Source organism: Photinus pyralis, unplaced genomic scaffold (genome assembly GCF_008802855.1).
Source record: "Photinus pyralis isolate 1611_PpyrPB1 unplaced genomic scaffold, Ppyr1.3 Ppyr1.4_LG1, whole genome shotgun sequence".
Classification (NCBI taxonomy): domain Eukaryota; kingdom Metazoa; phylum Arthropoda; class Insecta; order Coleoptera; family Lampyridae; genus Photinus; species Photinus pyralis.
In genome coordinates, this window is record NW_022170249.1 from 16,452,524 (window position 1) to 16,472,123 (window position 19,600).

General features: G+C 35.1%; 4 protein-coding genes across 6 annotated transcripts; 1 reads left to right on the forward strand and 3 right to left on the reverse strand.

Moving 5' to 3' along the window:
- Window positions 1–28: 28 nt before the first annotated feature.
- Window positions 29–844, reverse strand: LOC116180917 (uncharacterized protein C15orf61 homolog). 3 transcript variants are annotated; one of them, XM_031501107.1, is made up of 4 exons: window positions 786–844; window positions 508–736; window positions 274–457; window positions 29–222 (listed from the first exon to the last, which is right to left on the reverse strand). In XM_031501107.1, the coding sequence occupies exons 2-4, from the start codon at window positions 703–705 to the stop codon at window positions 95–97; spliced, it is 510 nt and encodes a 169-aa protein (XP_031356967.1). In that variant the 5' UTR covers window positions 706–736; window positions 786–844; the 3' UTR covers window positions 29–94. The 3 variants fall into 3 exon arrangements, with proteins under 3 accessions (XP_031356967.1, XP_031356975.1, XP_031356959.1); XM_031501115.1 differs by having other exon boundaries at window positions 508–738; window positions 802–838; XM_031501099.1 differs by having other exon boundaries at window positions 508–829.
- A 591-nt stretch (window positions 845–1,435) lies between these two features.
- Window positions 1,436–2,851, reverse strand: LOC116158564 (S-adenosylmethionine sensor upstream of mTORC1). Its single transcript, XM_031471362.1, has one exon. It carries the CDS (start codon window positions 2,719–2,721, stop codon window positions 1,813–1,815), a length of 909 nt encoding a protein of 302 aa, XP_031327222.1. The 5' UTR covers window positions 2,722–2,851; the 3' UTR covers window positions 1,436–1,812.
- Window positions 2,852–2,959: 108 nt separating this feature from the next.
- LOC116158563 (U3 small nucleolar RNA-associated protein 6 homolog) lies at window positions 2,960–6,696 on the reverse strand. Its single transcript, XM_031471361.1, has 7 exons — window positions 6,371–6,696; window positions 6,086–6,312; window positions 5,662–6,039; window positions 5,307–5,613; window positions 4,868–5,258; window positions 4,494–4,817; window positions 2,960–3,611 (listed from the first exon to the last, which is right to left on the reverse strand). Exons 3-7 carry the CDS (start codon window positions 5,751–5,753, stop codon window positions 3,001–3,003), a joined length of 1,725 nt encoding a protein of 574 aa, XP_031327221.1. The 5' UTR covers window positions 5,754–6,039; window positions 6,086–6,312; window positions 6,371–6,696; the 3' UTR covers window positions 2,960–3,000.
- Window positions 6,697–6,749: 53 nt separating this feature from the next.
- LOC116158565 lies at window positions 6,750–7,390 on the forward strand. The gene is made up of 2 exons (XM_031471363.1): window positions 6,750–6,879; window positions 6,937–7,390. The coding sequence occupies exons 1-2, from the start codon at window positions 6,835–6,837 to the stop codon at window positions 7,315–7,317; spliced, it is 426 nt and encodes a 141-aa protein (XP_031327223.1). The 5' UTR covers window positions 6,750–6,834; the 3' UTR covers window positions 7,318–7,390.
- Window positions 7,391–19,600: the final 12,210 nt, after the last annotated feature.

Below are 19,600 nucleotides of genomic sequence, written 5' to 3' on the forward strand. Positions count from 1 at the left end.
TGCAGTGAAAACAAATGAAACACAAAAGGGCACACATAATACACAGTATATTTAATCTCTCACTATAATTTATAGGACAAAGCTATCCTTTCAATCAGTAGGGACTTCCTTTATCTTCCTTGTACAGAAAGTATATATTTACCGGACCTTTTGGTGTGTGTACAACCTCAATGTGTCGTATCATCATTATAGCCGCAATTCCATACAGTAAACAAGGTATACCTAGAAGTCAAAATAGTACAAACGTGATACAGCACATAACATGGTCTAAACCTAAATTAAACACCTTTATAAATCTAAAGAACAAATCTTCAACTCTTAGGTCTTGTTCTCTACGTTTGGAGCAATGATACTTTATGTATGGAAAACATCCCGTCCTTAAAATGTGATAATTTGAATTGGCAACTTTCCAATTAAAATGCGAACGGCCCCACTGATCGTCGACTATACTGCTGTACTACTAACAAAGTAATATTTTAAACTTTCATTTACATGTGTAGGTCCTACTTTAACAAAGTATGAAGTCCACGGAGGTTCATTACACTGTTGTAAATAGCAGGTTAACACTTCAGAAGATGTGGGTTTTGAGACTATTTTTCTAGTTTGAGAGTAACTTTGCAGTCGTATTAATGAGCGCTGATGTTTTGTAAATACAACCTCAGTATTTAAGCCGAATTTTGTAGTTGAACCTACAGTTCTCAACATTGCACTTTTATATTAGCTTCTAGTAATCATTTTAAAAAAAGGAAATATCAACTTTTATAATAGGATCTTTGTTTATTTACAAAATACAACTTGCTTTCATAGGTTAAAAACCCACCACAGAATAGAAGGGGAGGAATACTAATTCGTTAGAAATACAGGGTTTAACAAAAGTATGTACCAAACAATTGGTGGGAGGGGGCCAAAACCAACTTTTTACGAATAAAATGTCACCTATCGATGGCAAAGTATCGGCGAAAAAAGTGATAAATTTGTTAAAGGAGCCAACCCTTCCGAACATAACGTCACAATTAACAATATACAACCACGAAAATTAGGAGTAATTATTGACTGCAATAAAAAGGATGATGCTGATCACGCACTCTGAACTTACACAAGTTCTATACAAACAAATCTGAGGCAGTCTTTTTTGGGAAGAGGCTACAACAGAAAGGGCCTTCATTTCGACTCGAAAACGGCTTATATAGATGACAGAATATAAATTATAAAACAACAAAGGAGAGGTCGGTTTTTTCATAGAATATAAGAATTAGGAATTATTAACAAGATCACAGATTTGTGATGGTACCTATAGTTTATGACATTCTACATCATGAAATATACATAACTAGACTATAGACCGTTTTGACGAATTCAAAAATTGAATAATATACACAATGTTGTACTTAAAATAAAAACTGGTATGGGCTACTGTTACATGACAAACTCTGTATTATATATAAAATATGTTTATTGGAAAAAGTATGGGCACTTAATACAAACACGTAAATTGGGAGAATTTAATTTATTTGCTAACAAAATTTCATGCACGGTCTTCATATCTCTGCCGATGAAAGCGCTTGCGCAAATTAAACTGCTTTAAAACCAGGTGATAGAAACCATGACCAACAACTATTAACTGTATCACAATCTACTAATTCGATCAAACTGGTGAAACAACTCCAAATAGTCTCCTTAACACATAATGCAATAAAACACCTGTCTATTGCTGTATAATTCCATTATTGCTTCTATGTCAGCTTAAAAGATACATACATATGGAAGTGATTCTATGAGGATAGTTTTTATCCACAGTTATAGTGTACCTGATTATGTTAATTCATTGATCACTACATCTCCTTGGTCAATCTCAATAGAATTAAAATCTTGAGGTATATACATTTTTGCAAAAAATTGTACACTATCTTGCAAATCTGCCCATCGACTAGCCACACTTAAACTTAAGCTTTTTCGAAAAGCCATACAATGAATATGGGACAATTTTTCATATTTAATACGACTAAAACCTAATCCAGCCAATAGAAATCTCCACGATTTCATAATCTTTGCATTGGCTCCTACATGTTTAGAATCAGGTGTCACTATCAGTAATATACCTTCTACTGTAAGCAAATTGTAAGCTTTCTGACAACACATAAGACGTTGCTCTGGAGTTGGCAGATATTCCAAAAATAAACTAAAAACTACTACATCAAACAAAGCTTCCTGTAACTGAAACCTTGTCTGCAGGCACTCAGTCGCAATGTCCACATTTAAGAAATCGCACAAGGCAACATCTGCAGTTGCAGGTGCAATGTCTATAGCTGTAACATCAAAACACTCAAACACCTTAAAGGGGTTATAACAACTGCCAACGTCCAGAAGTCTAATTTTTCCACGCTTTGCCATTGGGAGGTCTAAAGTTAAGTTAATTTTGAGACCAATTTCTTTCTCGCGTAGGCGTTGTCGTAGGATTTCTTCCCCATAGAAGTAGAAGTTGCAGTAGTTGAAAATCCAATTAATTCGGGAAAACGCAGCAGTATTTTCTTTCGCATAATTGTTCTCCCAAATTTTGCTGGCAAGTTCGTGCATTGCCGCGGCATATTGATCTAGCATGTCCCGTTTTGAGCAATGTTCTTTCCACGCTTTATCAATTCCATATTTCTTCGAGTCGTTTCTCAAGTTCTCGTGAACTTTTTTTATAAAGTGCGATAACTCCAAATGTTGTGTGTTTGCCATCTCTGGCAATTAAACCACTAACACAAATGACATACCACTAATTTTATAAAAGAGGCACAAGTTTGAAATAACATATTTTTAGGTTATCATGATACCACAGAATATATAACACAATCGTGAATCGTCCCTTTCATCTAAACCAGACTACCCCAAAATGTTAGTGTAACGCGTTCTTATAGCGCATGCCCAAAAAGAAAATGGCGTCAGGTACGCAAAGTTTAAATTTAAACATCAGCACTTTCTTTCATTAAATTTAATAAATCACACATTACTTAAATACTATCCATTAGTAATTTTGGCATATTTTCTATTAAAGTCTAGAATTAAACTCTTATGTAATTTTTTTTCTGCTTCGGAATGTATCCATTGAATTCGTTCAGCCGGATTCTCATGAACCTTATAGTAATCTGTGTAGAAAACAATATAATCAATCCACACGTCGACGTCCTCTGCACCAAACTGTTCACACGCGCGCTCGTGCACTTTTTCCCATGCCTTGAAATTATACTTCAACTGTACGCTCTCCATTTTTGACATCATAGCATGAAGATCCTTGCAATAGGGTTCCTGAATTGCTAATTCATTATAAACATCGCGTGTTACTTTCATCCCTTTAGCTAATGCTAACCACTCAATGTACTTCGGTTTGAGATCATCTGAAATTTCTTTTGCTTGCTTCACCGCATCTCTGTATATTAAATGGATGTAATCATCGTGAGACATAATCAAATGATAAGAGATAATTTTTTGCCATAGCGGTAGTGATTTCTCTTTCAGATTGATAATGCTCAATTTGAAAACTAAGTTCACTTTTCCCGTATCCCCTTTTAATATTTGCTTGCATAACCGTAATTCCCATAATTCCACCGAGTGAGGGAATGCATCCGTACCTACAACAAATAATAACAATTTTATGGTGAGTTGGGAAAATAAACTCTATGTACACGATCTCGGAACCACATATGTAACACAATATAATTTTAATGTTAGTAATGCTCATAGTAATGTTGGTTGCCTAACTTCACTAATTGTTCAATTTTATTTCATGTTCCCCTTGTCCCCCTTGATGAACATTTAGCACTGATAGTATAAGTAAAAATAGAGATTTCCTCTTAAACACTTCAGATTAATTATGAATTGACATCTATTACACTGTTTCAAAATCTGTTCCAACCCCCTCAACATGTATTTGCAAGTCACAATTTCACTTTTAAATAACGATATGTGGTTTTCTTTATCTAACATGAACGTAGGGCGATTGATACATTCATTTTAACTTGTAAAAACGCACAGAAATTTGAAAAGTATGTAACCAGTTACAATGTCAAAGACTGACAGCTGTCATTTCGGCTGAACAAACCACAGATCTGTTATAATAATTACCAAAATGCTAAACAAAGGCGATCTAACCATAACAATAATTGAACACCTGTTGTTTCCCATTTAGTCTCACGTGATACTTTCCAGTAGAGCAAACAAATACTTTAGCAAATATGTCTAGCAAGAAGCCACACTTTAAGCATTAAATTCAACCCATAGCCGACCCTGGGGTTTAACAAAGCAGTTGGCTGGGTTAGTAGAGCAGCCTTGGCCCACTTAAAAGAAAAAATAATTAAATAAAAAGCTTTAAGAGATGCCTTTAACTTTGCAGGCAACATCTGCAGCCCAATCCTCCTATCACCTAATGCCTCAAGATAAGTATCGTTATTTACATGGCAAATAAGGATAGAAAGGTGGCCGTAAACATGCTAAATAATTAAATTGGTATTAACCCTTCTCTGCAATTTCCAAAGCATCTTCGTCTTGCGCAAACGTTACCCAAGCAATGTAGTGCCTTTCCAACAGACAATCTTCTGAGTAGGCACTGTGTAATGCTGCCTTTAATGTCGATTGTTTTAAAACGTTGGCAGACGCCGTGTCTTGCTGCAGATCAATCAAGAAGTCCAGATACAAAGCCCACAATTTTGGCTTCGTAACTTGAGATACCTTTGAGAGACCTTCTAAGTATTTGGCAAAACAGGCTTCCAACTTTGCTTTTGGGGTGCGACTTTTTGTAGCCGGTTCGGGATTGGCGAGTTTAACTAATTGATATATACCTAAAAAATGAAAACATTTTGACGACATTAACAAATTGTGTATTAGTAACCTCTTCGTTCCCTTTGAGCAAGAGCGTGCCAGATGTTTTCATTATTATAATAATCCCCTGTCATTTTATTGATTATAACATCCTGGATGGCGAGAGTAAATTGATGTTCTTCCAGTTGCACAATAAGTTCAATGTAGAAATTGGGATCGTTGATATTAGTAAAAATGGTGTCAACAACTTCTCTGATACTAGTAATACATTCATCTTTACTTTTGATGTTGTGAACCATGCTGTGTATTTCGAGTGTAATTCTTTCTTTATACAACATTTGGCTATCCTTATGTATTTCTAAGGCTTTAGGGAACATAGCCAAAGCCGCATTAATATCTTTACGGTCATAGGCATGCCAGTTAGTGGCCGCTTGCCACACTTTTGGATCATCCGCGTGAAGCTACAAGACAAACTGAAAACTAACCGTTAAGGTCAACAGTTTTAATACCTGCACTAAACGCGCTATTGCATCTGAAGCGTCGTGAACATAATTTACTCTTTTGCAAAATTTAAAAAATGCTAAAATTAGTGATACATCATTAGTTCTTTGCAAGGCTAACTCGTAGAGAGTTTTTATCCGTTTTATAATCTTATATTCGATGTTGTTCTTTTCGAATATCTTGTGCTTTTTTCTTCGGAGTCCAATGTCTTTTAATAAGCTTTTCTCGTAGATAATATACTCTTCATAGCTTTTTACGTCTATTAAAACACTGTGTATCTTCTGCTCAAACTCCTTACGTTTTTTAAAGACTACCCTAAAACTCCCAGTGTTAGCTTTCGATTGGTATTTCAGGTTTTCTCACCTCGTCTCATCCGGAGTAAATAACTTAGTGCGCCTCATATCCTCCACTTCCTCCATTATGGAATCTAAACGTTTTTGGGTAAAATCTGCCATTTTCGCTTTACCTCTGGATAGAAGAAGTTCTAAAATGCCAATCTCTCCATTTAAATTCCATAAATTATGCAGAACTAGGATTTGTTTATTTATTTTCAGAAGTTAGGTTAAGAACATATAATTGTTCGTGACGTCACAAACAGGATGCGTATAGCCGGAGCGTACTATAGAAGTGATGTCAAGCCGGTGCATTTGTGAAATTCACGTAGCCATTCCATTCCAGGCGAATTTTTCTGAGAGATTCTGCTGTCTGGTCCATCTGAGAGTGCTCTATCGTTTTAAAAATCTAAAGGAACGTCATTTGAAGGTAGAATTTTATATTACATACATACTTTCATGGTTTATTAAAAAAAAGTGTAATTCACAAATCAATATATGTTTGGAAAAATTGGCACAGGAATGAATCTTGCCGGGGGCTACCACATTATCTCTGTCTGTACCTACTTCCGACGTCCCCTTCACTCCAGCACGCAAGAGTTGCGCGCGTTTACAAGATCTTTCCAAGGACACCAATTTGAAAACAATCGGACCAATAAACTTTAGAAGCAGATAGAAAAAACTGAAAAATTACCACGTTTTAGTATAAAGCTCGGTCATTCCGGTCAGATGTCACCGACACCATATCATGAGGCTCCGTCCCTAAAGCTCCTTTTTCTACAAGCGTTCTTCTACGGTCCCATATTTGCCAGCCAGCCAGCCAAAGTGAGATTAAAAGCGACCTTTTTACAAATAAGTTTGCAAAAAAAGCGCTAAAAATATGACGATATCAATAGAGGTACTGATTGAAAATTGCACTAATGCAAAAGACAACTTTTCGTCTTTAGGTACTCCAGTCTTTCGTCATGTTATCACATAACACCCAATTTACCGAAAAAGTCATATTAAATGGGGAATTACTCAAAATTACATTTACATGTATAACGCATTAACTGGAATGCAACTTACTATTTGCATAGAACAAAATAAGTTTTTTACCGAAGTTTATCAGCCTGACCCTGTTATCTATTCCCACGGATATAAATACTTCAACTAAAATAATGTATATTGCAGAAGGTACGTAAGTTTAATTCTGTGTAAAACAATGGTAAAGATATTGTGTCTTTTGCTTCTGATTGCGTTATGTCGGGTAAGTAGATTTATATACCTAAGCATAAGTAATCGTAAATGTAATGACGTTTTTTAGACACATTTCAGTTACGCTATGGCACTGAATGCCGAAGATATATGCGCAGAGGAAACCAAGATAAGCATGGCTAAGGTTTGGGCCTCATACAGAGAAGAAAGTATTTCAGAAGAAGATGAAGAATATGGAAAGTATTTTCATTGCGTTTGGTTAATGAAGAAACTTATGGACGTTAATGGCAGCATTGATAAAACAGAAGTTCAAAATTTTTTGGAAAAAGAGATTTCCCAAGATTTTACGTTAAATGCTTCTTTAAAACAAACCCTAAAGGAGGCGGCCGAAAGGTGCTCAAAGCTTGATAGCGCTTCCGTGCAAAGAAAATCTGTGAAATTGAAAAATTGTATTACGTCTACCATAAGATCGTCCGTTTTCCCGTTGTAAATTACGTTTGACAGTATGACGAAGAGGCATGCATTAAAAAAGACTATTTTTTGTATAAACTCCTACCTGACAATTTTGTAGTCCAGATTGCGAATGTTTCCTGAATGTCTTTACAGAACGTCACGGGGAATATCTTTTGGGGGTCCAAAGAAAGTTCTATGAACAAAAACAACCGTATTTTTCTCCCATTTAAGCAACCGAGCATGGTAGTCAGGAGATCTTTTGTAAAGTGATAGAGCGAGAGTCTCTAGAACTATATCTCTGATGCAACAATTTTAAAAAGGGGGCAGTGTAGCGAGTTCTCTAGATCGTTATCAAGGTACCATAAACTCTATAACGGATTAGTCATCGGAGAAGTTGTTCTTTGGTTATTTAGCCTTAGTCTTAACATCGATATCTAACTGATAAATAATGAAATACGCGCGCAAAGTGTGCAAATAATCATCAATTAATCTATTTAAAGACTGTTGTAAATTCATCAATAAGTAATTGAATTTAAGTAACTCAGATAATTAAATTTACTTTCAAATAGTTTATTGTGACGCAGGATATCTAATCTTTATTATCAGTCAAACGCTTTATATACAATGGCTTTAGGTTCAAATTAAAGCTTCTTTCTCTTTTTCTCTGTCTTGAGAAATGAAAGGGGCATTTTAATTCTGTTTTCGTTACTCCTGAGGTAGTCTGCGCCTCTTTGGTGAGATCGAAATCGTGTCTGTTACCATTGTTTAAATGGTCGCCTAAGTAGATAGAAATTTCAAATAAGTAATCTGTGGTACAGATGTCGCAGTCTCGCAGTTTCTATTCTGTGGTGGCGTGACATCACGCCAAAACAAACATGGCCGTTTGTAGTGAAAACTTTAAACCACAACCACAACAAAGACGTTTATTTACATACGTTGCAATGTACGGGCGCTCCAAATATAATTTTACAATTTTTATAAACGGTAATTAGAATGATCGTAGTACGCTGTTATTTAAATAGTGGCTCAAATTAATTTTGAATTGTTTGGCAATCTCGTTTACGCCGATAAAACGATTGGTCGATTGTAGACAGGTAGACTTGTAGGTGTTTGACTTCTAAAGTTAAAACTTGAGTTTAGTTTTGAGACGATTTTATTGTGACTTCGTTTATTATATTTTATTAAAAATGCGGTAATTAATACCGGCCCTAATATTATGTGAGAGAAGAGTACAACTATGGATAAGCAGGCAGAAGAAAATTTGGTACCACTTTCATCTGGTAAGGATTTTTTTTAATGTATACCTACCTACGTCTTAATTTCCCAATATTCGACCTTAATTATTTGTCGATCTATTGATGCAATTTCACTTTTTCTTGTGTAATAGGTGCACCTATTTTAATTACCTGTGCAATATTTATTATTGTTTTTAAACTGTTGTGGACCAACAGACTAATTAAAAAATGTAATTATTTGCACTAGTACTTAAATCAATTATTTGGTTTAGAGCGATTATTAGATTATGCTAATTGACATTTAGAATAGTAGGTTAGTGCCTCGGTTAGTGCACAATATTATGAGAACATTTTATTCTCGCAGTGTAAAAGATCACCCTCAAGATCACCTGAACAATAATTGAAGTATTATAATTTTTATAAATATTCTCTACAGTGTAAATATGTGCCAAAACGATTTACACCTAAAGTTGATATACAGGCCGGGTAGGTAATATGTAGGTACCTATATCGTGGGTAATATGGTTTTGTGTATTACCATCTCTCGCTAATGTGAATCAGAATTCTGAGGAGAATTCAGTGTGCAATTGATAATGGCTGGTAATTGGGATGGTAAAGGGACCAAAACAAGATTATCAAATGAACTGGGAACCCAAATATCCCAAAAATTGCGTTTGTTTATTAATTTTTTAAGAGTATCTTCTATTACCATAGAGTAAATAACGTTATTTAATTACTCTATGCTATTACACACAGAAGGATACCTCTGATGATACTAGGGGCGTTAAGTAGGTTTTTGGGTTTTTCTCTGTTCCAACCTCCGTTCCAACAAAATTTTTCCCTAAATTGAGGAACTCAATTGAAACAAAAACCAAATACTACATCTTAATCTACCCTACCCTAGTTTTGTAATATTGTTGCACTTTATCCTCGACTTTATCGTTATTGATCAATTCTTAAATGCGTATTTGATGCATGGTAGGTATATTAATAATTCAAGAATTTTTCGTTTGGAATAATTAGAGATTAAAACGGCACTCCTCATTAACAAAGTTAATTAGACACATTTATTTTTAATTTGCGCAGGTAGGTATTTTTGTGGTTTGCATGTTGTGTGTCAGTCTATCTGTATATTTTTAACATCGCGAATATAATATACTCTCGTCTCGACTTTTGTAGTCAATTGTGAAAGTAAGTGAAGTACCCGAAAAATGTACTCAAAATTAGACAATCTTGATTATGCAATTTCCGAGGTAATTTCTTTGAGGCTGCTCCTTAGACTCGGATGTCCGGATTTTATGATTTTGATTCTATTTATTTTTAATAATTTTTGGTAGATATATTGTACGTATAATCCTCTCATAAACAAAGTGTAGCTGTGTAAATTTCGAGGTAAATTTTATTTAAGAAAACGGAACTAATATGTATGAAAACTGCCCGTGTAAAGTTGAAGTTGAAGTGAAAAAGTTATCGTTTTCGAACAGGCGAGATTGACTTTAAAACATTGGCGTAACAGTAGTTGCGAGAGTACTTAGTTGTGATTACCGGCAATCTGTTGGTGTCAAATTACACCTAGAAATTTTTTTCCAATTTCCAGATTTCGTCGATATTAGATTTTTTCGCACCATGTTGTAGTAGTCATTTTGGAAATATTTTTACAAAGAAAAAAGACCCAAAAACCTAGGTTTACCGTGCTTCTATCTGAGAAAAAACATTAAAGAGGAAACGTAAATTTTCGGGACATAGCTACCACACGAAACATTTTTAGACATTCGGCTATTAGAAAAAATCTCGGAAAACATGCTTGTTTTAGTCGTTTTTTTAATGTCGCTTATTAAAAAAATCGAAAAAACAAAGAATTGAAGTTATAATCGAATTTTATCTTTTTGCACTGTCCGAGCTTGTGTCCTTTGAAAAAACCCAACTTTGGGCTATAAGTCATAATCATGCAACATAAGTAATAAAGCTAAAATCTTATGCATAATTCGAGTATACCTAAATAACTTCTATTTATGGTATTTTTTTGAAAAAAACTTTGTTGCCACGTTACTATTTGGTCGCTATTTGGGAAAGTTCATAACGGCAACGCGTAAGTAAAGTTATTCCTAGCGACATCGGAATTGGAACACCCTGTACAATTTATCTTCTCCGCCCATTTGAGGTAATATATTACCTCGATATTTACCGTTTACCCAATGAAATTGATGAGGAACTTTTTGCACTATCAACGTAACCAAAGAAAAAGGGCAAGAGCGAGAGCAAGAGACATACATTGGTTTTCTAGTACACCACATAAGATCTGAATCGAGATTTGAATCATTGATTTGATAAAGAATTCGTTATGGAATTCTGCAATTCGATCTTCAGTGTATTTTAGTATGATTTCAACCCTTTTCGGATGGTAAGACAGGAGTTCCTGCACAATAAATTGATACAAAATTTTCAGTGAATATTTGCAAACCTCTTGGTTAGCACCACCGATCGATATTTCCACTTTTCCAAACCATGGATGTCCAAGTCAAGGATCGGCAAGAATCCCTCAATTTTATTTAATTGAAACTCCAAAAACTTATAGCCTGAGCCTTACAAAATTAAAAAAATGTTGACAAAAAAACCACACAAAGAAGGTTATACTACTTAGTTGAAAAATTCGTGGGGGAAGGGGGGGGGGGGTACGGCTTCTACTCGCATGTATGATGTTCTTTCAAATATTATTATTCTGTAAATTGACCAATAGAAAGTGCCCAACAATGATTGTAATATCTGAAACCCCGCCCACTTAAAAATAAAGACCAAAAATAAAAATAAATAACAAACCTTCCCACATGCCGCATATTCTGTAAAATAAAAATCTTTGCATTAAAACCAAAGCAGGGTTGTAAACGAATTTATTTGTTACTCAGTTGTAAACGTTGATTAACAATACAAAACGCAAACGGGTAAACGTCATGTTTAAACGCTACTGACTTGTAAAACTGACAGCAGACTTGTAAAACTGACAGCAGACCTGTAAAAATTTTACAAGTTAGTAATCTAGTAATTTCATTGGCCAGAATTAATGCGAAGTCTCTGTTACATGGATCACATGATATTTTAGACATTTCTTCAAGATCAATTTAAGAACTAATTATTTACGTTTACAAATGAGTAACAAATAAAATATTGTACATTATACGCCAGGTAATAGTTTTTACTGGCTCTAGGAGATGACAGGCTCGCCTAACGGCTCGCCAGTCAACTTCTCCTATCGCCAGTAAAAACTCACTTACCTGGCTAATAATGTAAAATACTATTACTTTATAAAGGTTTTCCAATATGGTTGTTGCACAAAAATTGTGCCGATCCCGTAATTATATAGCATTTATCTTCTATTTCCTGAATTATTTCCACGTTATCTGTGCAGCCATGTTACGGTACACCCTGTACTTACGGGTGAAAGGTTTCTTTTGGGACGGCGGGTGTCCAGCACCGCCACAGTCATAACTAACAAAGTTAATATCCCGAGCATCGTCGTTTTTGTTTGGTCAAATTTTTTCGAGAATTTTTTTTAGTGTAGAGAATAATTTAACTACCTAATTGATCTTTAATTTAAGAAATAAATTAGTTTTTTTTACATTTCTACCACAAAGTAGCATAAATCGTAATGAGCCCTTATTTACTTCACTTTGATGTTGCTAATTTATGTAAACTTTATTTTTTTCTTATTCGTACTGAATAAATACCCGAGTACCTAAATACCTATCTGCAATTGCTGCATGGAATGTGTACCCAAATGCATACTGCAAGTATAATTCATCATTTTTGTTTGTCAAAAAGTGGTATCGGAGACGTGATCAGCCTGAATAAAATAAGGGAAGCAAGTATAAGTTCTTTAAACGGATTTACTTAGTAATTCTCTTGAACATTTTGTTTTAAAAGAGGCCGAAATAAAATTTGATAATAATTCTTATCACAACGTCTCCTTTCCATAATTCGTAAGATACACAACTTTTTTTACAGTCGAAGTGCGAAAGTTAGGGCATTATCTTCCATGCCAGAGTTTTGCCTGTTTCATTTATTAAATGTATGGGTTGTGTAGAAATGCGAAATATAAAAAACAACACATAGGTATTATCTTTTATTTTATTACAATATTGGTGTGTGCAGGGCGCAAACGCGTTGAATCGATTTGGCGTCGCGACGGCCCAGGGACCGTCAGTAGTGTTGAAGTTTGAGGGTGTTTCACACCGCGTCTGCTCAACTTTCCCCAGTACAACAGGTATTTCATGTTTTGTCGTATTCACTGCGAATTTGGATGACAATGCAAAATGGTTTCCAATATATTATTTACACTGTTTGTTGCTTAGCGTTTTTTTTTCTATTTGCACGGTACGTTTTAGGCGCTTTTACAATATTTTCATACGTGTAATGTAGGTTTGTTGCACTTTATCGTTATTGATCACTTTTAAATAATGCGTGTTTAATGCATGGTAGGTAGGTATAATAATTATTCAAGAATTTTTCGTTTGGTATAATTGGAGATTAAAGCGTTACTCCTCATTAACAAAGCTAACTAGTCAAGTTAGATAAAACAAACATTTATTTTTAATTTGCACAGGTGGGTAGGTATTTTTGTGGTGTGCATGATGTGTGTCTTTCTGTATATTTTTAACATTGCGAATATAATACTGTTCAATTTTGAAATTAGTCAGGTAACCGAACAATTTACTCCAAATAGACAACATTGATTATGCAATTATTTTCGACAATGCTGCTACTTAGATTCGGATCTCTCTATTTTATGATTTTGAGTCGATTTATTTTTAACAATTATTGGTATATTGCACACTTCCTCTCCGAAACAAAGTGTAGCCGCGTAGAGACTATGCAGTGAAAGTACCTCGGAAAGTACCAGTTTCGTCATTTATGATTATAAATATATATCTAACTTGAACAAGACAGAACCCCACGTGGAACCCTGAGGAAAACCAAAGACCATTTTTAAAGCAAGATATAATAATAATGTTTATTTTGTGGGAAAATTGATTCGATTTTATTTAAAAAAGATTTTTCGTAATGTTGGCTACTGTTCAATTTTGATAGGAGAGAATTAATTGTTCTCTGCATTGGAAAGAGACGGTGTTTATTTTTATTGGATAGTAGTAGTTCTGTTTTTATTTATCTCTCCCTTGAGGCCAGCCGACATTTCGATAAAATCCTTTCTTCTATTATGTCTGTTCTGTACTTACTTTTATGGGCTTTGATACAATACAAGTAATGCAGTGAAGGAGGAATCGATACAAGATCACGGTAACAATGTATTTTGTGCGGCTTCGGCAGAGAATTTCGTTACATTTTCCGTCTTATTTATTTTATGCTTACTTACTTACTTCAACAAAGTGTAATCGACTAAAATGCCATTTATGTCCTAAAAAAAAGTGTGATAAAGAAAGAGTTTTAATGTTCCGAATTCCTATTTATGTGAATTTTATCGTGACTTCATCTTGTGTGGCTCGCAATTTTCCATTTTTACATCTATTTATTATGAGTTGACGTACATACACAGGCATCTTTTTACTCCACGAGTGAGAAGTATCTAATATCAACTACTGTAGGCTACACTTCCAAAATTTCACTATGTTGTTTATGGAAATCTTTAAGAAAACACTTGAAATATTAAACTACATATTTTATGGTTAAATGCATAACTTTATCATAAAATGTTTCAGTGCTTTTTAAGAGCCGACACTTGAAACAGAACTTTAAAATCCTACAAAAAATTCTAAATACATCCAACGACAAGCGTCGAAATGATCTTTTATAGGTACATTGTACTCTTTCAACTTGAAACACTGTAAAACAAACTTTTAGAACCCAGAATAATGTAAGTATTTGATTGCATTTTGAAAATCTACATGAACATCTACGTCCTGATTCCACATTTCCCTATACCCAGCAACAAAGGCGAGATCAAAGGTTTATATATAATATACAGGGTGTCCCTAAAAGGTCTGTACAACGCGCTACCAGGGGTTCTTGGTATCAAAATAGGACGATTTAACCCAACTTACCTCGATCCAAAAGTGCTTCGGTAAGGCGCTATCGAGGGCGCTATCTACCGCCAAAGATTTAAAAAAAAATCGTTATTTTTATTTTATCGGAAAATGGTTTTGCCGATTAAAATGAAATTCGGGATGTGAATGTCTAATGTAAAAAGGGTCTTTGTGATATCATCGTTTTGATTGTAGTTGCTATGTAGGTGGTAAAATACTGACCATCCACATCTGAAGAGGTCTAAAACTTTTTAACTACTATTTTGACAGTTCTGAATTTTTGGACACTGAGAGACAGTTTACTTGCAAGCATTTTTTGTCTCTTGATGAATATCGCTATCTGTGATGGTTTACGAAAAAAAAAATTTACGCATGATGAATGGCATGCACCATACATGCGATTGTTCCTCAAAAAATCAGAAGATGGCTGTGAAACCTTAGAATGGCGTAACGTTTGTTTGTTGTTTCTTAAACTTTAACAATTTACGTTTTGCTTGAAGATTTAAAATTTCATTGTTAAAATTGTAATATGGCCTTTCAATACAGTAACGCAGAGTTATCTGATATGCTTATGTGTTTAGATACTGTCGTGGAAATGGTCGCCAATGCGTTAGAGAGTATACTCACATGCTTCTTGCTTGCACTTATGGTTTTTGAGGAACAATCGCATGTATGGTGCATGCCATTCATCATGCGTAATTTTTTTTTTCGTAAACCATCACAGATAGCGATATTCATCAAGAGACAAAAAATGCTTGCAAGTAAACTGTCTCTCAGTGTCTAAAAATTCAGAACCGTCAAAATAGTAGTTAAAAAGTTTTAGACCTCTTCAGATGTGGATGGTCAGTATTTTACCACCTACATAGCAACTACAATCAAAACGATGATATCACAAAGACCCTTTTTACATTAGACATTCACATCCCGAATTTCATTTTAATCGGCAAAACCATTTTCCGATAAAATAAAAATAACGATTTTTTTTTTAAATCTTTGGCGGTAGATAGCGCCTTACCGAAGCACTTTTGGATAGAGGTAAGTTGGGTTAAATCGTCCTATTTTGATACCAAGAACCCCTGGTAGCGCGTTGTACAGACCTTTTAGGGACACCCTGTATAACCAGGTGTCAAATTCTTGACAGAATAGCTTCCTAGCTGAAACCAAAAATTGCCAACATATGTACGCACTTACAGACGGGAAAAATTTATTCTTTAAATGCTATTGATCTAAAACGTCAACATTTGATGAAACACAATTTTTTGACTTTGACAATTTTTTTCTCCGTTTTTTGATAATATAACCCGGCCCAATTTTTTGTAGGTTGTACACAGGAAAATAAGGTCTTCCAAATAATAGAATAAAAATTTTAGGTTGCTATTTGAAAAAAAAAGTTCGATGCCGTTACGGCGCTCCAAAATTTTTTTTCAAAAATCCGGCCCGTTATTTTTCTGTTCGGTATGCCTAAAACATATATACAAAATTTCAACAAAATCCGTCGAGCCGTTTTCTCAGAAAATTGCCAACAAACGTACGTACGTACGTACATACAGACGGAAAAAAATTTTATTCTTTAAAAGTTGCTTAAAATGGTCTAAAACGTCGACATTTGATGAAATTTTGAAATGTTCAAAAAACGGCTATCGGAATAGCTACCTAGCACATGCTAGGAAGCTAATAATATATATAATATATTTATATAATAGATTTTTCAAAATTGTTGGCGTTTAACTGATTTTCTTTTGAGCCAATTCTGATTTGATGTTAAATGAGAAATTTTGATCGCCCTTCAACGAGGTGTTTAAAACTAATGGTCCATTTCAATAAAGTTGATTTTTCAAATAAAGCATGCTGTGTTTTTTTTGCACTTTCAAATGTCGGAAAAAATTCTGTTTCTGTATTTAATATTTTCTGTGACCGTTATGCATAATTTTCGAGATAATTTTTTAGACCTTGGAGATAAACTGACACTGGACTAGAACGTAATTATCTATACAGACTGCGCTTTTTTTATATGTTCCTTATTACTCAATGATATGATATTATCATTAATTTAACTGTCTACTATGGTATTTATACAGGATGTCCCAGGAGGAAAGGGCAATATTTTGGGAAACAAAATTAGAGGTTATTTGAAGACAACAACGTTAATAAACCATATCTTTATTCTCGATTTTATTCTCAACTATTTGGAAGATATAGCCAACAATTGTCATTGTATTGTAACTACTCAGTTTTAATAAGGCGGCTATAAAACAATTGTCGAGTTGTTTGGAATCGATGTGACTGCATCAAAGGCTCAAAAATTGCACCTTGTACGTTATTCACCTCACCACCTCCGCAAATTTTGCCTAATTTTATCATTTATATTTATATTATTTATACGACAACTAAGTAACTTGTTTCTTTACTTAATTTCCCAAATTATTGCCCATTTTCATGGGACACACTGTATATCACAGATTTTCTTCCTTAACCTATGTTAATTATGTTAGTATAGTATGGAGGAAATGCTGAATACGTTAACTTTGCCAACAATGTGCTTAATATTGTTTTTAGTACCGTTGCCATTTACTTCCTGGTATACACATTTTCTTGTCATTCTTCGCGGTTATATTTCATTAAGGCGCTAGAGAGCGCTATTAAATCTTTTCTAATAAAGTCACTAGATATAGAAAGTACCGCAATCATCCGCCATTTTTGGGCAAGTTTGCTGCCAACTTAAAAAAATTGACAAATAAAATCTGAATAGCTGTAATTTTTTATAACCTAACTTCATAGTACTGTCATGTTTAATAAAAATATATACAGATATCTCCAAACAGGTGGAACAATCCCTAACATTAAAGTTACTAGACTAGACTAACTTCCGCCATTTTTGGGCAAAAATCATGCGTTCTCTCTCTAACACACGGGCCCAATGGATTGCGGTACTTTCTATATTTAGTGACTTTATTTTCTAAATGCACATTTTGGGCCGCCAGCAGGAAAGTAGGCCGTTTTTGAAGTGGCACGATTCTCGGCGTTTTGGATTCCAGTTCGATTCCCGTTTGCTTTGGTGGAAGCTTGTTTGACCAAATTTTCCAGAAATCTAGGTCCCGTGTAGTCCAGTCCCGTGGTTGCGAAGAGTTGTTCCATATTTACCCGTACTGGTAAACCCTTCAGGTACCGTGGCGAATGGGCGTGCATTTGTTTCCATCGCTGTCCCATTTGCCATTAAAATGGTTTCCGTTTGGCTCTTCCATTTGGGATGCTATCTCGTTCGGACTCGCCGGGGCTACCGTTGACAGGGCGCATTTGGGCGCTCGTAGAACTTCCTGTTCGTGCCCTGGCTCTTGTTGCAGGTCCATTTATTTATTTATTTTTTATTTAGATTTTAATTTTTTTATTTATTTATTGTCCCTCTCTTATTCTGGGTCCTCAACAGGCTTGTACCCAATTACAGAGTGACTAGCATAATGCTTTTTAGAGGTGCCCCTGCAGAAGGTCTTAAGTTGTTCTATACTACTCCGAATTAGGAAAACTACAGGAAAACGTAATTCGGAGTAACTGGCAGAATGCTCGAAATTGATCTAAGCAAATTCCGAGGCAAATTCCCATCTCTGTGCCACAGACGAGGTCACAGATGAAAAATTCTGATCTCAGCCCACCCGACCCTCCGGATATGTAGCCCAACGCTCTGCCACTGAGACACATAGTCCGAGCCGGAGTCCATGATCTGTGAGTGGCATTGTCTGTACGTTTCGAGCTCGGACCGCTATCCGTGATCAGCTTTTCCATCTCCATATTAGGGGCACCTTATATCACTTCAAAATGTAGCACTTCAATAGAACCGGGACCCTTGTAGTAACACAGCATAATTTGTGGAAGGTTTGAAGGATTAAATGTAGCGCTAGGGTAACAAGCAAACGCAAACAAATTTACACAACGTAAATTCCGAGGTAAATTCGGTCGGGGATTGTCTTATAATCCAAACCCGGTACCTTACCTACAGTTGGAATTGTTGATCGATTGATACCAAGGTTGTTTTATTAGATAAGTTGGTAACTCTAAACCAATAGAATGCTTGCCTTTTTAAGGCGGGAAAACGTCATCCAGAATACACATTTAAAATTGCTCATATAGGTTAATGCTAATAAAAGGGGTAAAAATTTAGTACTTCCTGGTATACACTTTTCCTTGTTCAGCATTTCCTTGTTATAGATGGATAGCTTCAGGATTCAGGATAAATTTATGTCGACAATAGCGTCTGTCCGTCTACCCATTTGTCCACTGCGTCAGTTCGTAGATTTCGTATTGACGTTGAGCCTTCCCTATATAACATGATCTTTAGGTAAACAAACACACTGTTTGGAAACTCTTTTGAAATATTATTTTCAGGGTGTTTTTATGTTATTCGTTTTCCGTTCGGAAAACATTCTTTAAGGTACCCTTTTTCATTTTATCAAAAAGTTTGAAAACATCTAAACTTCCGGATTGTAATAATAGAGCCCAACACTGCTTGTGTATAATCTGTTTGTCTTTGAAATGAGTTCCCTTATTTACCGAATGCTAGTCTGAAGCGTCGACAAACGCATTACAAATTAGCTTTTTCTCTTTTAATTGCGACTTCAATTAGTTAAATGAACAATTTCCGGTCGATTTTAATTAAGGAAGCGCGTCTTCACTTCCAAATCGGAGTGCGTGTCTAAACCGCGATCGTATTCGCACAAAAGTTCAAAATCCTTTTGTAATGAAATTGCGATATCTACTGAAAATGATCTCGTACGTTTGGTCCCGGGCAATCTGCCAATTCTCCCAGTTTTACACTTGCTCTTCGGCCTTGCATTTGATTCGTGCCCTACAGTTACGGAGTTCCTGGTCTTGACCCATTTATTACACGCTCCTATTGCAACCGTTTGTCTGGGGGTAAAATCGAGGACATCTTTTCACGGTGTATCCCTGCCAAAGATTGCACACTTCCTTACTAGGATTTATTACAATCCTCTTAGCGCTATAAAGAAATGAAAACCCTTAAGGGATGGTAATTAGTGGCGAAAATTGAATGGAAGACGCT

Coding starts and splice junctions, on each gene's coding strand:
- LOC116158563 (XM_031471361.1), bottom strand. CDS start 5,753: ATGGCAGATTTTACCCAAAAACGTTTAGATTCCATAATGGAGGAAGTG. Junction 5,259..5,306: donor CAATAGCGCGTTTAGTGCAG/GTATTAAAACTG, acceptor TTTGTCTTGTAG/CTTCACGCGGATGATCCAAA. Junction 4,818..4,867: donor TGCTCAAAGGGAACGAAGAG/GTTACTAATACA, acceptor TTCATTTTTTAG/GTATATATCAATTAGTTAAA.
- LOC116158564 (XM_031471362.1), bottom strand. CDS start 2,721: ATGGCAAACACACAACATTTGGAGTTATCGCACTTTATAAAAAAAGTT.
- LOC116180917 (XM_031501107.1), bottom strand. CDS start 705: ATGTTGAGAACTGTAGGTTCAACTACAAAATTCGGCTTAAATACTGAG. Junction 458..507: donor GGACTTCATACTTTGTTAAA/GTAGGACCTACA, acceptor CTTTGTTAGTAG/TACAGCAGTATAGTCGACGA. Junction 223..273: donor TATAAAGGTGTTTAATTTAG/GTTTAGACCATG, acceptor TTTGACTTCTAG/GTATACCTTGTTTACTGTAT.
- LOC116158565 (XM_031471363.1), top strand. CDS start 6,835: ATGGTAAAGATATTGTGTCTTTTGCTTCTGATTGCGTTATGTCGG. Junction 6,880..6,936: donor TTCTGATTGCGTTATGTCGG/GTAAGTAGATTT, acceptor GACGTTTTTTAG/ACACATTTCAGTTACGCTAT.